The sequence below is a fragment of the Thunnus maccoyii genome, chromosome 14 (assembly GCF_910596095.1).
Source record: "Thunnus maccoyii chromosome 14, fThuMac1.1, whole genome shotgun sequence".
NCBI classification, from domain to species: Eukaryota; Metazoa; Chordata; class Actinopteri; order Scombriformes; family Scombridae; genus Thunnus; species Thunnus maccoyii.
Window position 1 is genome coordinate 29,721,020 of NC_056546.1, and position 14,758 is coordinate 29,735,777.

Consider the following 14,758-nt stretch of genomic DNA (forward strand, 5'->3'; position numbering starts at 1 on the left):
ATTCATAAGTTCAGCTTTATTACAAACTATTCTACCGTATAAACCTGGAATCTGTGTGTAACAGCTGACCTGTATAGATGTGTAGCAGAACACAGAATATTAATTACTGTCAGATCCTGAACGATCCGGTGTTAATGAATTTACCACTGCTGTGCCGCATGTGTAAATGAGCACTCTCTCTCAAGTTGGAGACGCACTTATCATTTCAACTGCTGTGTGACGCTGCAGTCAGCTGTGACACACTGCCGGCTGTGGGCAACAAACAGAACATCAGTATTGATGTTTCTGTGAAATCCTGGATACATTCAGTAACACCTGAACAATATTATTCAGACATTGATCTAACATGTTTCAGAACTGCTTGAGTCACATTAATAGCTGTATTTTGACATTTGACATTCCAGTAGATTGTGTTATAGATGCGAAATACTAGAGAAGTAAAAGAAGCAAAACACATGCAAGTTGGTTTGTGATTGATATTGTGCTCTTTGCAGTTTTCATTATGGACCAATCTGTGTGTTGAAATGTTGAGAAAAGCCTGAAACTCTGGATATAGCTCCGCTCACTCAAACAGACACGAAACAAGGGCAAATTGCACTCTGCAAAACTTTATGGGTTTGTTTGTGCCAGCATATCATTAAAGCAACGTCTTTCGTGAATAGAGCCTTAAAATGGGGCAGATTGCAGGTGCAAATGCTGCGTAATTCACGGTGCTATTAGCAGGCGCAATCCATTCTTTGTGGATTTGGCCCATAATTACATCATATTTTAGAATTATGCAAACTCTGTGTAGAGAAATGAGTGAACACGCAACATACTCTTGAGCAAGGTTATGTTGTAGTGCTAGATTTTTAGCATTATTGCACAATTTCATGATGTGATTTCGAATAAGGTTTCTTACTTCTGGAACACTCACTTCACTTTGGCTCTCCATGAAGTGAAGGGAAGGCCAGGACTGAGAGACCATAACAGGAGGTGTATGGGGCAGCAGTGCCAGGTCTTACTGTTAATCAGACTACAGGATACTAAAAGGTTTTGTCATCCCTTTAAAATAGAATGTTAAAACCACATCAAAAACTCTGGCATCAGGTTACTATTTTTAAGAGGGGCAGGCAGAGAGGCACAAACACACACACACACACACACACACACACACACACACACACACACACACACACACATCTCACCCCCGTTTCCTAGTTAGACTGAGCGCCCCAGCTGCTCTACATGTATATGCTATGCATCAGAACTAGGCTGTAGGATATCATGGTATGACCTTGGTAACACACAGAATATCCCTATTAGGATGCAGAGCTGTGAGCTACAGAAAGAAGTAATATCATTGGCTGAGTTAACCCTCACAGGTTTACATGATGAGTTCCAAAAGTGAGCTGTTATTTCCATACTTACATACAAATTTGAGTTTAATTCTGAGCCTGCAGTGTGTAGGACAAAGAATAAACGAACTATGTTCTGTGACGTCAGTATTGACATTGTCTCACAATGCAGTTCACAAGAAATGGAGGAGCTACACACAGCTGGAATAAAAATTGTGGCTGGTTGCAAATTTCAATGTGCATTGCATTATGGGACAGTCAGCACCACACTTAAGACTTGGTACTTGATTGACGTAATTTGCATCAAAACTTGCACCCCTTCTTCTCAGATTCATAACTCAGTCAAATCCACACAGACATCACACACAAAGTCCTGGAAACAATGACTTTCCAGTGATTTCAGTACCTCTGATGTCTCTGTCTCTGTGCTCACACACTCCACACTCCCTCTCACTTCAGATATCACCTCATGATCCTCACGTTCAGATATTTTCTTCAGTATCAAAACAAATCCATGAATGTTGTCTGTATCCATGATTACAGTGAAAACAGGAAATGCTAGTAGCAAATGTACCATCACTTTACAAGCTAAAAAAGCTGGGCCAAGTCAAAGCTTACAACTAACCCACTGACCATCACATTACGTCCTGTTTTCATCACCCAAAGCATGTAGTGAACTGTAGTGCCACAATTCAGAACACAGTTTTTATATGTCTGGAACAGATCTACTGATATTTCTGGTGTATTAAAATCTGTGGACATACAGTCATACAATCAAAAAATTTGAGAAACATGTAACCATGCCAAAAACCTGTCAATAAAGAGAGAGAAAGGATTAAAAATCTATTTAATTTAGTCTGCATGCAAGCATTTTTGAGTATTTATTCATTTAGTCAGACTTCCAACATAGTATGTACTCAAAATCAATCAATCAATTATTTTATTTGTGCCCCTAGGGCAACTGGTTGATTAAAAGTTCAGCTGTATCCAGAGTTTCTTCTTTGCTTGACCTAGCCTCCTGTTAGCTAACTCTTATTACAGAAATGCTGGCTCTTTGGCTCTGCTCGTTGAAGTTTATCTAGATTCACTGGATTATTTTTGTCTACAGAGCAAAATCAGGGTATAATTTTGCTACCACACTCATTAGACAGAGGAGAATGTATATGTGAAGACATGAGTAAAAGGCTAATGACAGTCTTTGAAGTGTGGTCATTACATTTCTGTCCCTCTGGCAGACTCTGCTACTATGTCAGTTGTGACCTTTGATGTGGTTAAAGGTGCAGCTCTTTTTGTTGTAACTGACTGCTGCAGTTTAACTGAATCTCCACTCTGCATTATCACCATTATCTAGTTTGACGAATGTGTCTTCCAGTAATGTTCAGGTTGGACCATTGAGAGCTCCGTCTGCACAGCTCTCTGCGTCAGTCTTACTAAAGACTTCTCCAGTTGCAAGCGGGGTCTGCCAGTATCAACCAAATAAATTCCTGGAAGTATTCATGAATAATATTAAGTGGGTTAAGGGAAGCTTGTGTCTGCGAGTGCAGTCGTACAATTGATTCCGCATGAGACTTTTGAATGACGAGAGCACTTACCCTTGGAATCCTTATTTTGAGCCAGTCATAGATTTTTAAGTGTGTTTTATAGCTAACCCCATACTTAGGAATAAAATACTCACGGAAGGCTTGTAAGACCTTCATTTTTTTTAGTTGTTCCTACAGTTTTATCAACATTTGGTTTCTCTTCAGCCTTGATGATTTGAAAGGCCTCAATATGCTTCAAATAGAGTGCCTGTTGGATTGCCTAACAGCGTCTGAAACCTCCTTTCCAATGATGGAATTGGGGTCAGGCTCCATCCAACAATTTAAGTCATTTTTCTCAACAAACAATCCCACAATCGTGCCCAGTGTATGTATGATTTATCAGGTTTTCAGAGGTGTTTGAAAGTTTGAACTTTTCTCTTAGGCTGTTTTTTTTCATTCTTCACATAACTACCCCATGTCATTTTTTGTGTTTCGTGAGTGCAACATCACCAATACTTTTTAAGAGAGATTATTTGTCTGAGTCCTCATGTCCTGTCCCTCTTAATGACAGCAAGCTTTTTGTCCAGTCTTTGATTGAGGTCTTTTGGAATAAACCCTTTCACCTTTAGATGTGATCAGAAGACACTTTGTAAGAACAACTTTTTTGAATTATGCAAGGAAAACAGCCAAGCGTAATGTTGCACATTTTTACTTAATGACCTGCTGTTCGATTCCTGGCTGTCAATCCCACGACCTGGGATTACAGGCACGCTGAGGTAACAGGCAGTACCCAGAACTCTGCAGCAGCGCTCAGAATGACAGTGCCTTCATAACATCCCCTTCAGCACCTGTTGCAGGCCTCTAAACAGCTCGTGCTGGCATTCCTCTGCTAGTAACCACCACCAGTGGGACTGACTGCAATGTTGTGGAGAATGTACTTGGATGGTTTTGTATTCTGCCCAGGGTCAAATCACATGCAGGCTTTTGTAGATCTAATGAGGTCAACCGTCACACTTTGATACTTCGAGAAAGACTAATATTGTGCCTTGTGTTGAAGAATAACAGACAAGAGTTCTGTTTTAACTTTTCGGATGAATTTCTCTGAACACTAAACAGTTTAAAAGACTGTTTGAGATTAACATGGTTGCGCACTTTCAAATCATGTGAATGTGAATCTGAAATTAAGTATTCTAAGACATTGTTGACCAACTGCATGTAACCTGGGCTGTTTAGAGATTGAATACCTTAATCAAGACATTGAGTATCAACCCCAAAATATGAAGTCAAAAGCAGAATGTCCATACAGTCATTTAAGACAGTTGATGGCTCAAATGTCAAGGGCTCCATGGATAAATGTAAAAATATAGGGTTTTGACTGCAGAAAATGCATATTGGGTGCAGCAGGATGTTAAAATGTCAGTAAGTTCTAACATTATTTTCCTGTTTCTCTCTCATGCAGAAGCTTGCAGCACGTCTACCGAAGACGCGGGAGGCGAGGGAAGCTCCCCACAGCTGCCTGTGTCCCCCAGGTCAGTTTCTCAACCCTCAATCCTTCATCACATATTTCTCACTTTCTCTTAACCTGACTCGCCAGATGGTTTGTTACAAAGAAACATCTGAGAAGACATCCTTGGAAACTGTTTGGAAAAGGGCAGGCACTTTCAAAAATACTTGGCAGGTGATTGGATGAACCATCTGTCTATCACTGTCTTACCTTGCAAGGTAGCTAGATTCGTGAGATCACGAGATCATGCGAGAATCCTTATAGGACACTAATTGTGGTGGTTTGGACAAAAGCGCATGACTAGAAGACTGACAAGATGGATTCTCGCTTGTTGTTGTGATCTTGAGAATCCAGCTGCCTCGCAAGGTAAACTTTCTCTAACTGATCACACTTCACACACGAATTACATGAGACCTGAGACTTCCTTTACTGGTCATCTTTGTAAAAGTTCATGTGTTTCTTTATCATATACAAGCATGTTTGGGCTGAGCAGGGGATGGGTCTGTGATAATGAGATCTTCATCCATTACAACCATCAAAAACATGCTCACAGCTGTTTTGCACTGTTGTGTTTCCATGTGTTTCCATGTAAGGGTTTCAGTGTTTTCTTTACTGATGTAATGATGATAACTATTGCTGTTTCTCATTCCTTGTTGATCAGTGGAAACAGCTGCAGAAGAGTTAGAAAGAGATGGGGCATTTACACCAGGTTATCAACATGTTGCCTCTTTACGATATTGCTGGAGTGTAATGGCATTTTTATGACTGAAAGCAGGCTGGGTGTGGTAACAGGTTATTACTGAGGACTTACTTATCAGCTTTTGTTGTTTAAACAACTAGTGATAGAAAAAAACTGATACAACAAATAAAATGTGTCATGGAAAGGGAGGGGGCAGCTGAGATTGCTTTAACGGTTACCTTCAAAAAACCATCAATAATATACAATGATACTGACAATAATGGACCATGACAGACTTGTTTTACTGGTGAAAAACTATCTGTCACACTTGATATTGTACATGCCCACTGGTGCCCTCGCTCTGCACTTGTGCCCTTCAGCTTGATGATGACAAGCGGAGGTGTATTTCCAGCTCTGCTAGCAGTGAGGGCCATTTTGTGTCATATTTGGGCATGATGCAAGCTTGTTTGAAGAGGTGGCATCATCAAGGCATTCCTGAACAACCAGCCTCATCACTCTGTGTTCATGGGCAGTGGCAGTTCACCAGCTGTATCACTGTATGTCTGAGGCCTGAGTTATTTTTTTTGGATTTGATGCCTTTATCAGATATTATTAAATTGCCCCAGGAATCCCAGGTGACTTATGCTCAATAATTGTTTCAGATTTGCATCCCAAAACTAAAGCAGCTGAAATTGTCTGAGTAACTCCTTCACTGTCTGAAGCCACCTGCTCCCCTGCTGCAGCCCCCCAGGTGGTGGTCATTAAGTCATCAGTTAGAGAAGGGGTGTGTCTGTGTGTGTCACCTGTTGAACTTATGCTGCTTTCACATCATGTGGGATAGATAGTTTAGATTGGAAAGATTCCCATGTTTATGACTTGAGTGACTGAGTGTTGATGTCACCGCACAACTCAAGACAGTATGATGGCAGAATAGGTTGTGTGGGGGTTAAAAATACATTGCCAAAGGAAAGCGTGCTTATGTTTAACCGACTTAACATGCTGGTTAACATCATTTTTCCCACCATGACCAACACTAAAGTCCATCCTACACACCATGCAATGGTTGTTTCCTAACATGCTTTTTGTCAGGAATGGGAAAATAGTCTCCCCAGTATTTAAATATTTTCACAGAGATTTTTTTTTTTTTGCTAGCATCTCACCTATTTTGTTAGGGTACAGTGACTGAGGTCAACCTTTTAACAGCTTAAGAAAACATCATGTGAATGGAGTTGTTGTGTAGTGTTAGTACCTGTATGAAAAGATCTGTAAATCCTTTTGTGACAGGTTTGCTTTGACTTTTGTTAGTGGGGATGCCCTTAAGTTTACATTTGGATAACAGATTCTGCCTTTAAAAATATCCACCAGAACAGTAATTCATCTAGATACATGTGTAAGTTCCTTTACAGTTTTCTTGCTTTGAATTTGTTCATGTCTCTCTATCACCTGACACCAGGGCTGCTTCCATTTCCTCCATAAACTTTTTTTTGTATCATGAATCAGTCATTTCTTCTTCACTTTCACCTCGTTTTTCTTTCAACACCATTAGCCTACAGCCTGCAATTCTTTGTCACTTCTCTCTCTTCTCTCCCAATTTCTTCACTCACTCTGGAAATGTAAAAAACCTTCCTTCCTTAAAAATCTGACAGAGCATGAAGTAGAACTTTAACTTATATTGTGTAAATTACAGTAATTGTAGACAAACAACACACAGTGTGAATGCATGCATGGTTTGCTATCCAAACTATCAAGCTACATTAAAGGTGTAGTCTGTAGGATTTAGTGGCATCCAGCAGTGAGGTTGCCTATTTGCAACAAACTGAATACCCCTCCAGGTCTGATCTGTCTGCCTCCCATCCCCACACAACCCTGTGAGAACAGGGGGAGGTGCCCGTCACCACACATTAGTGCTAATTGGTCTTGTCAATAGGATATTAGTGTTTTAACATGGCAGTAAGTGTCTGTGGGACGGCCCATGAACGCCTGTTAAGGTGGCGGTTTGCTCGCAGCTTCAGAGGAGATTCTCCAGTCGCTGCAGGTGTGGAAGCCTTTCAACTCAGAGCCTTCCAGATGGTCTCACATTTTTACAGCTTCTTGTCCCCCAACTGGTGTAATGGGTATAATGGTGACTGGGAGAAAGACGCTTTTGTGTTGCCAAGTTAGTGGTCAGCCAAAAGTGACAGACCAAATAAAAGCACTATTGTCTACTTTATTTTCATTTCTCTGTGGTGTTTTAACAGGAAAGGTCATGTCTGTCAGGCTTTCACCGATGCAATCTTACACCGTTCATTTGACATCATCAGTAAATATGTTATAACAATTGATGCCTCAAGACATTACGAGTCAACACACCTGACACAAAAAAATTTGGACTTAACACAAAAAAAGTCTTTAATATTTTTTATTATTTAACTTTTCTAGTGAAATGTTTAGTTATATTTTATTTTTTATAAATTTTATTTCCCAACATGAAATACTGGATTCAGCCTAAAAAAGTACTCACCGATTAGTTTTTAAATTAAAGTCCTCTGAGGCTGCAAAAGCCCCAAAATTCCCAGACAAAAATACAAAGAACATGACCCCTAAATGTTCTTAAAAGTAGCCAGGGTCCTGGACATAGTAACATCAGCATTGATAATACTGGTGCTATGTGCTGTGTAAATGGTTTTATTGCATTACAGTAATATTAAGCTGTTACTTATTTGAACAAAAAAGTCTGTTGCACGTACATGAACAGTTCCTGCAATTTATTCAGTTAATGGTACACAATGACTGGGTGACAGTAATTGACCAATACAAGCTGATAATGATACTAACAGGTTTGAATAAAGCTGCAGCTGATATTTGGATTTTGTGCAAATATTTATTACCTTTAAATGAGATAATTTTCTTGGTGACAAGGAAAACTATCTATAGTTTTTTTTGCCCAGAATTCTAGTCTGGTAAAGTATTCAGTATTGAATAAATACTGTAAATAAGACATTATGAAATGAATAATCATTTCAGAGAAAAAATATAATAACCATAAAATTGGATAGTAGTTTTCATTGAATGTTATTCAGTCACACTCTTCCCTGTTTGTCACTGGGAAAATGGGCTATTGTCACTGTAACGACGGGTCACCGTCACTAGATCTCTAGTTAATAGTAAATATCATTACTAGATGAAAATGGTTAATTGATGCACAGATTTGCCTATATTAGTACACAGGTTAAATGAACACACGTGGATTGTTTGTGTATTGCAGTTTGCTTGAGTCTGGTGTTCCACAGTGTGGACATGGGGCTGTTCCAAAGTTGCCTTTAAAATCCTCCACACACACACTGCATCATTTATATTTAACATGTAGAAATAGAAAATGAAGCTTTTGTGGTTTAACAAGCAGGCATGAAACAGTTTGGAAGAAGTCCCAATCTCTGCTGTATGATTCATATACCCTCCAACTCTGACTAAACCAGTATCAGGTGACTGCTGAATGTAGGCATACCTGTGGCTAATGTTAGTCACAGGTAAGCCTACATTAATGCAAGTTGCATTTCTCCTGCTCTGAAGCATCTGTCAGCTGACTGCAGCGACCACACTTATATAAACGCTCCATTAATCCCGGTAAGACAGCGAGCACGCTGACCCTCAAGTGTAAAAGTAAAGGGGCATTACTGGGATTAGTAACTGTAATGTGATTACTGAATTTCAAACTGTAATCCCTTACACTACTCGTTACTGAAAAAAAGTAATAATATTAATGTGACTCGTTACAAATAATGTGTTACTGCCCAACACTACTCGATAGTAGTAAAATATTTGTTAATTGAGGAGTACAATGTAAGACTCAGGCTAAGCTAATTGTAACAGTAAATTGAAATCTGTCTGTCACGCACAAACCTATCACTGCCTGTTCTTCTCCCAGGGTGTTCAGACAAAAGAATTCCCCGGGGGCACACACTTATTATTAGTTCTTGGAAGGTAACAAGAAGAGGGAAGTGGGTAGAGGGGAGTTCATTTGTACTGTTTGAATATATTTATTTATTCAACATATTAATTGGTATTCATTAGGTTTCTATTTGTGTGTATAAATATTTATTAAGATTGTATATAGTTTTGGTAATTGTTTTATGTAAGTATATACTGTATATTTATGTGTGTGAATATCTGCGTTGAAGTAACCCTGCAAGCTGACAGTCAATGGCTTAAAAATGGCTAGAATTAATTAAAAATGACCTACAATAACCTAAGGAGCAGGATGACCTTACAATTTGACTGATTGAGCTGAGTTTTATTATTATTCAAAAACATATTGGATTGATGCAATACAAGTCCAGTATTGTCCCTGTGTATCAGTTAAAAATAATCACTTATAATATTCCCATACCACAACTCATCTCCGGCTGTTAATTGTCGCTGTTGTCAGTTCGGCAGTCCCTGTTGTGCTGCACTGAATTGTGGGATGTAATGCCCACCTGGCACCTGCCAGTCAGAACTGACCGCACGCTATGTTCACATGGCTGCCATGCTTTTGATTATTTAAAGTGCCAGGTGACGGAGAGGGCAGAACTATGACGCCTCAATGGTGACTCTACAGACTGAAGCTTGTGTTGTTAAATGATGATGATTTGATTAAAGAAACAGGATCATCAATAAAGATGGGAAAAAGGAGGTAGTCCATGTGACAGATGATTAAAGCTCTGGAAACTTGATTCGTGTCTAATAATTAACACCCAAAACAGTATTTGACACACTAGTGGTGGGGCATAAGGATGATAAAACATCATATAATATGAAGGGTACAGGATGGCATTTGATTTATGCTACCAATGTGATAAAGCCTTTGGATTTTAATGACCCAATTACCATTCCTCTACCATCAATCTATATGTAAAATTGTCATAAAGAGTCTGTTGTGACAAAAGTTGAGATGAATACATGATCTCTGTGTAATTCTGAGAACATAGCTATGTAACTTTGGGTCGGTGTGTGTGTATGTGTGTGTGTGTGTGTGTGTGTGTGTGAGTGTCATGGATGTGTATGTTTCAGTTGAAGGACACCGAATATTATTCTGAGCTTGACACATTTGTGAGCAGCCTGTGAAAAATGAACTTTGTAAGATGCTAAAAGTAGAGCAGCAGAATCTGAGACACTTAAAGGTGCCACAGAGTCTGTTGTCTTTCAAATGTTTATCATGACCATGAAACCAAGCAAAGGGCCTAAAAATATGTGTAACATACATGCTGCTCTAAGTGGAGTGAAATGAATCACCAGACACATTGCTTATGGCTGAGAGGGCCTCATATCAACAGTCTGGGTATGTTGTGTATGTGCAATCACCACATGGCCCTATTAGGGTTTGGGCTTTTGACGAACAATGAAAATGGAGCAAAGCCTATGAGCCAGTTCAGGCAGACAACTGGAGTGCAGTATGCAGAGAGTGCGCTCTGCATATTTCACTCTCTGCATCACATATCAACACACCCGCTGCAATAAGATGTTCTGTTCAAGCTCTCTTGCTGCAAGCAACCTCACAGTCATCACTGCTGCTGCTCGCCTGGAGTGCTTATATTTAAACATGATGGCAGTTCCACACATCATGTTTACCTGCAGAGCCTTGGTTGTGTGCATCTTTGAATATTAAAGCTAGAAATTGTGTCCGCAAGATGCAATTACAACCATGAATGGTGGGAGTGGTACATCTGGATGTGAAGTAAGGTCAGCAGCATACACAGCATACCATTTTAAAAAGTCATTCATTTCCAGGAAACTTCTCGGAATTCATTAGAAATCCATAACATAAAGCTGATCCATTGTGTTTATATGTCAATTAACTTTCTCATGAAATTTGATTGTTTTAAGATAAATTTTTGATTTAACACTATTTACACACTTAAACATCTCTGAATGTGACTTTTGTATGTTGAAGATATAAAATCTTCCCATACACCTGTCTAACCCATGCCCTACAGCGTGGCCTGGTTGACTGGATAAGTCAAACTATGTTCTGTATGTGTCACCTCTCACTCAGTATCACATGCTGGCCTGCCATGCTGCCAAGAATAAAGATTCTTCCCTGAGGATAAGCATATTCCACAGAGCCTTTGTTTTCACTGGCAGCCAAAGCATAATTTGTCAGATTTGTTTGTTATAATGACCCACATAACTTTAGGTCTTAACAAGTTCAAAATAACATTTTTCCATTTTAGGATGAATTTGGTAGTGCTTGTACTTTTGCTACCTGTGGGGTATGGTTGGCATCTTCCTCTTAAGGGGTAGATGATTTACAGTATGGTTTTTGTGGACCTCTATTGGTGACCAGTAATACATTTTGTAATGTTTAGATCAGGCTTGTATGAGCTGATACTGAACAGAAATTCAAGGAGAAAACTACAGTTTCCTACAACCAAAAAATAAATAAATAAATAAATTTAAAAAAACTGATACTGACCGATCAGATATAGACACCCACCTGGTTCTTGTTCTTAAACATTAAAGTGACCTGGGCTACTTGAGCATGGAAGTTGATCTTTGGGAACTGCAGTCAAAAAATGAAAAGAAACGCAACAAAAACAAAATAATCTGAGGTCAAAGGTCCACTTAGTAGTTTTTGGAGCTGAAAAAAGAACCCTCAGAAAGTTAGTTAGTGTACCTTTGGGCTTTGAATATTTTGTTACATAGAGCTACTTTTTTTAATGGCAATATTACAGGTACCATTGACTCATTATTTGTTTTATTTAATGTTTATTTGTATAGGGACAAGTATCTAGCATGAACTTATGTCACATAACCCAGCATTTATAGCAAAAGCTAGTTTGCAATGCCGTCCCTAGATAGGCTTTTAAAATACATAAAACTCAATATGGCAAAAGACTCAACAATACATTATGTCATGTTATATTATACTTTCATACCCTGTAAAACACACAGTTACATTCTCTTACCTTCAAGATTTTTGATCACAGAGCAACTTGAAAGATCAAAAGGCAGCTATTCTTTTACTTTTTTTTCCAGCAAAAATGGACAACTATCAATGTATTAAATTCAGTTTGTGCAGCAGGACAGCAAATACTTGTTTAGCAGCATTAACTTGACTTCATAAGATCTGTTTCTTTAACTATCAGAGGAAGTGAACCTCTTAGTCACATAAATAGAGCCTGAGGATTGTTGAGATGAGATCAGGGCATTGTTATGCTTCAGGACTGAGGATACATGTGTATACATTACTCAGTGATTTATTGGTGTGAAAATACACAAGCTGCCCACCTCATCCAGGACTGTCACAAACAATGCTTGCATTTTTATTTAGAATATTGCACCACACAGACAGAGAGAGAGCCAAATGATGAAAATGCAAGTACAAGTTAGCAGTTCATCAGGTCAAACTATAGAAGAGAGGAACATGGCAGGAATGTGATGGCAGTCTTGAATTCAGGCCAAAAGTCTAAGAACTGACTTGATTCCCCGCATTGTTGCCAGGGAGAGGCTGAGTGGCACTTCTTCTTGGATGAGAGGGAAGAGAAAGAGAAGAAAGAAAGGATTGTGAGACAGCAATACCCCTCCTCCCTCCCCTGTCCATGTCGCATTTCCGCCTCAGCAAAGAAGCCCTGACTCACAGGATTTAGTTTGCTTTGTACCTCAGCATCACAATGCCAAAGGACTTCAAGCTATGGGGGAGGGTTCAGAGTATTGATCTATATGAGGAGCCACATTAAAGTCTGGAAATATGTGAGCTTCTGAGGATAGAAAAGCTGATAATTACAATTTAGGATTGATGGTTGATTGATGTATTTTGTGCTGTTTGACAAGTATACATTATTTCATCCAGAATTTTAGTGTTTCATATTTGGCGAGCTGCTGAATTGGGACTTCGTAGGTTTGACCATCATACTGCTACTAATAACATTGTATTCACAAGTTAAATGCTGAGATCTGGGAACACAGTTTCATTGCTAAAAAGCAGTCTGACAGATGATCTGACAGGTTGTACACAAACCCCCTGGTATGAGAAAAAAAGACAAATAGTACAATTATTATCCAAACTGTCCATTGTAAGCATCCATCACAGTTTCCACACCAACTTTTTGGTTCAACTCTGTCACCCTTGATTGGCACAATTCTGCAAACCTTAGATTACATTCACTGATGATATTTCTTAACATGCAGTTAACCCTTTAAAAGGGTTAGACCTGTCTGATCATCATTTACAGCAGTTGGCTTATGTACATTTGAGTGATTTTTAGGGCTGGTTTCATCAGGGTTTGGATAAGGTTTGTTTACAAGAGTTGCAGCTGCTGGTCGGCACCATCTTTTCTGTTTGGAGCCAGGAGCTTCCAAATATGGAATGCTGGGTGTTGCCTTTCACGCTCTGGAAACATGGCCCACTACCTCGGACCCAAGCTAACGCTAGCTTACTGGAAACACCAAGTGCTGCGCCCTTGGGCTAACATTAGCTACTTTAGCTAAATTAGGCTAATAGGGCCGCTATCATAATCAGGTAACATTAAAGTTAGTGAAATATTGTGACAATAGTCCGACTCTGTGAGTCCCGGAGCCGGGAAGAGCAGCAGGTGAACCAACTGTCAATCACAGCTGTCAATCAATGCTCACATGGCAGACATCAAAGCTACTATAAATCTTCAAATCTTATTAACAGAGCAATAAATTCCAGGCTTTTTGAATGGAAGTCAGTTGGAGCATCTAGTGGCCATCAGTGACATTGCACTTTAAGGCACTTCTCCATTGGCTTCAGGTTCAAGCGGTGTAGCTGCTGCTTGGTTTGTCTTCAAGACCCACATTGGATAGTAATAGTTTCCATTCTTAACTGGACTATGAAAATTTACTTCTGTTTGTTTTTCCCTGAATATTCTTATGCTCATTACTACATTTCTATCTAACCCCTCAGCCATACTGGCTTGGAACATGGCAGGGATGTGAGGGTGGATTTGTCCTGGGTAAAAACAGGAGGAGATTGGGGGGGGGGGGGGGGGGCTGGCAGCAGGAAAGAGGTGGGGAGGGTTGGGGTTTAAGGCCCTTTAAAGCCTGCCGCTTCTGAGAGAGGAAGTGCGCTTTGACAGTTTACCTGGCTGGTATCCCAGGGGAAGCCATGAGCGGAGAACAGAGGCATGTAATCTGACCCCTCCACTCTGACCCCCACTCCCCTTCACTCCTCTCCCTGCCAGCCACACAGCTTGGCAGTCTGGCATGGTTGGCATAGTTCAGCCCTCACCCCATTCAGAACTGTTACCCACCCAACAACACACACTCTGGATAGTTATGTAGATAGATATAAAGAGTGGCAGGACAGAATTCCACCCTTATGATATACAGTAGGTGTCATAAAGAGGGCATTGCTGATTGTGATTATACGTATGCCTATTTTACTGAAATTCAGCTTCAGGGCTGCAGCAAGGTCAAGATACAAATGACTCTGTTTGCTCAGTTTGAATTCTGTCAGTGTGGATTATTTAGTGCCAAAAATAAAAGACTGTCAGCACACAATTTAACATAAAAGAAAAGACTAATTAGATCTTTTGTGTCTCACTGGGTCGATCAACATGAACACAGATAACTGACACAGATATTGAGTTTTTTAAGTAGTTCCCATCTCTGTAATACTGAGCTAACCAACACTGGGGGTTTGCTAGTCTAGCATTTAAGGAAATCGTATCGAACTAATGCTGATCGTGCAAGATTGCAACTTGCTGCTGTCATTACAAATATTTCCATTGTAAACATA

General features: G+C 39.7%; 1 protein-coding gene across 2 annotated transcripts in view; it reads left to right on the forward strand.

The window, feature by feature from the left end:
- Positions 1-14,758, forward strand: part of col13a1 (collagen, type XIII, alpha 1) — a 141,710-nt gene that overhangs the window by 7,219 nt on the left and 119,733 nt on the right. For both annotated transcript variants that reach the window (XM_042432580.1, XM_042432579.1), the window contains exon 2: positions 4,317-4,386. In XM_042432580.1, the coding sequence (XP_042288514.1) occupies positions 4,317-4,386 (70 nt within the window). The remainder of the gene's footprint in view (positions 1-4,316; positions 4,387-14,758) is intronic.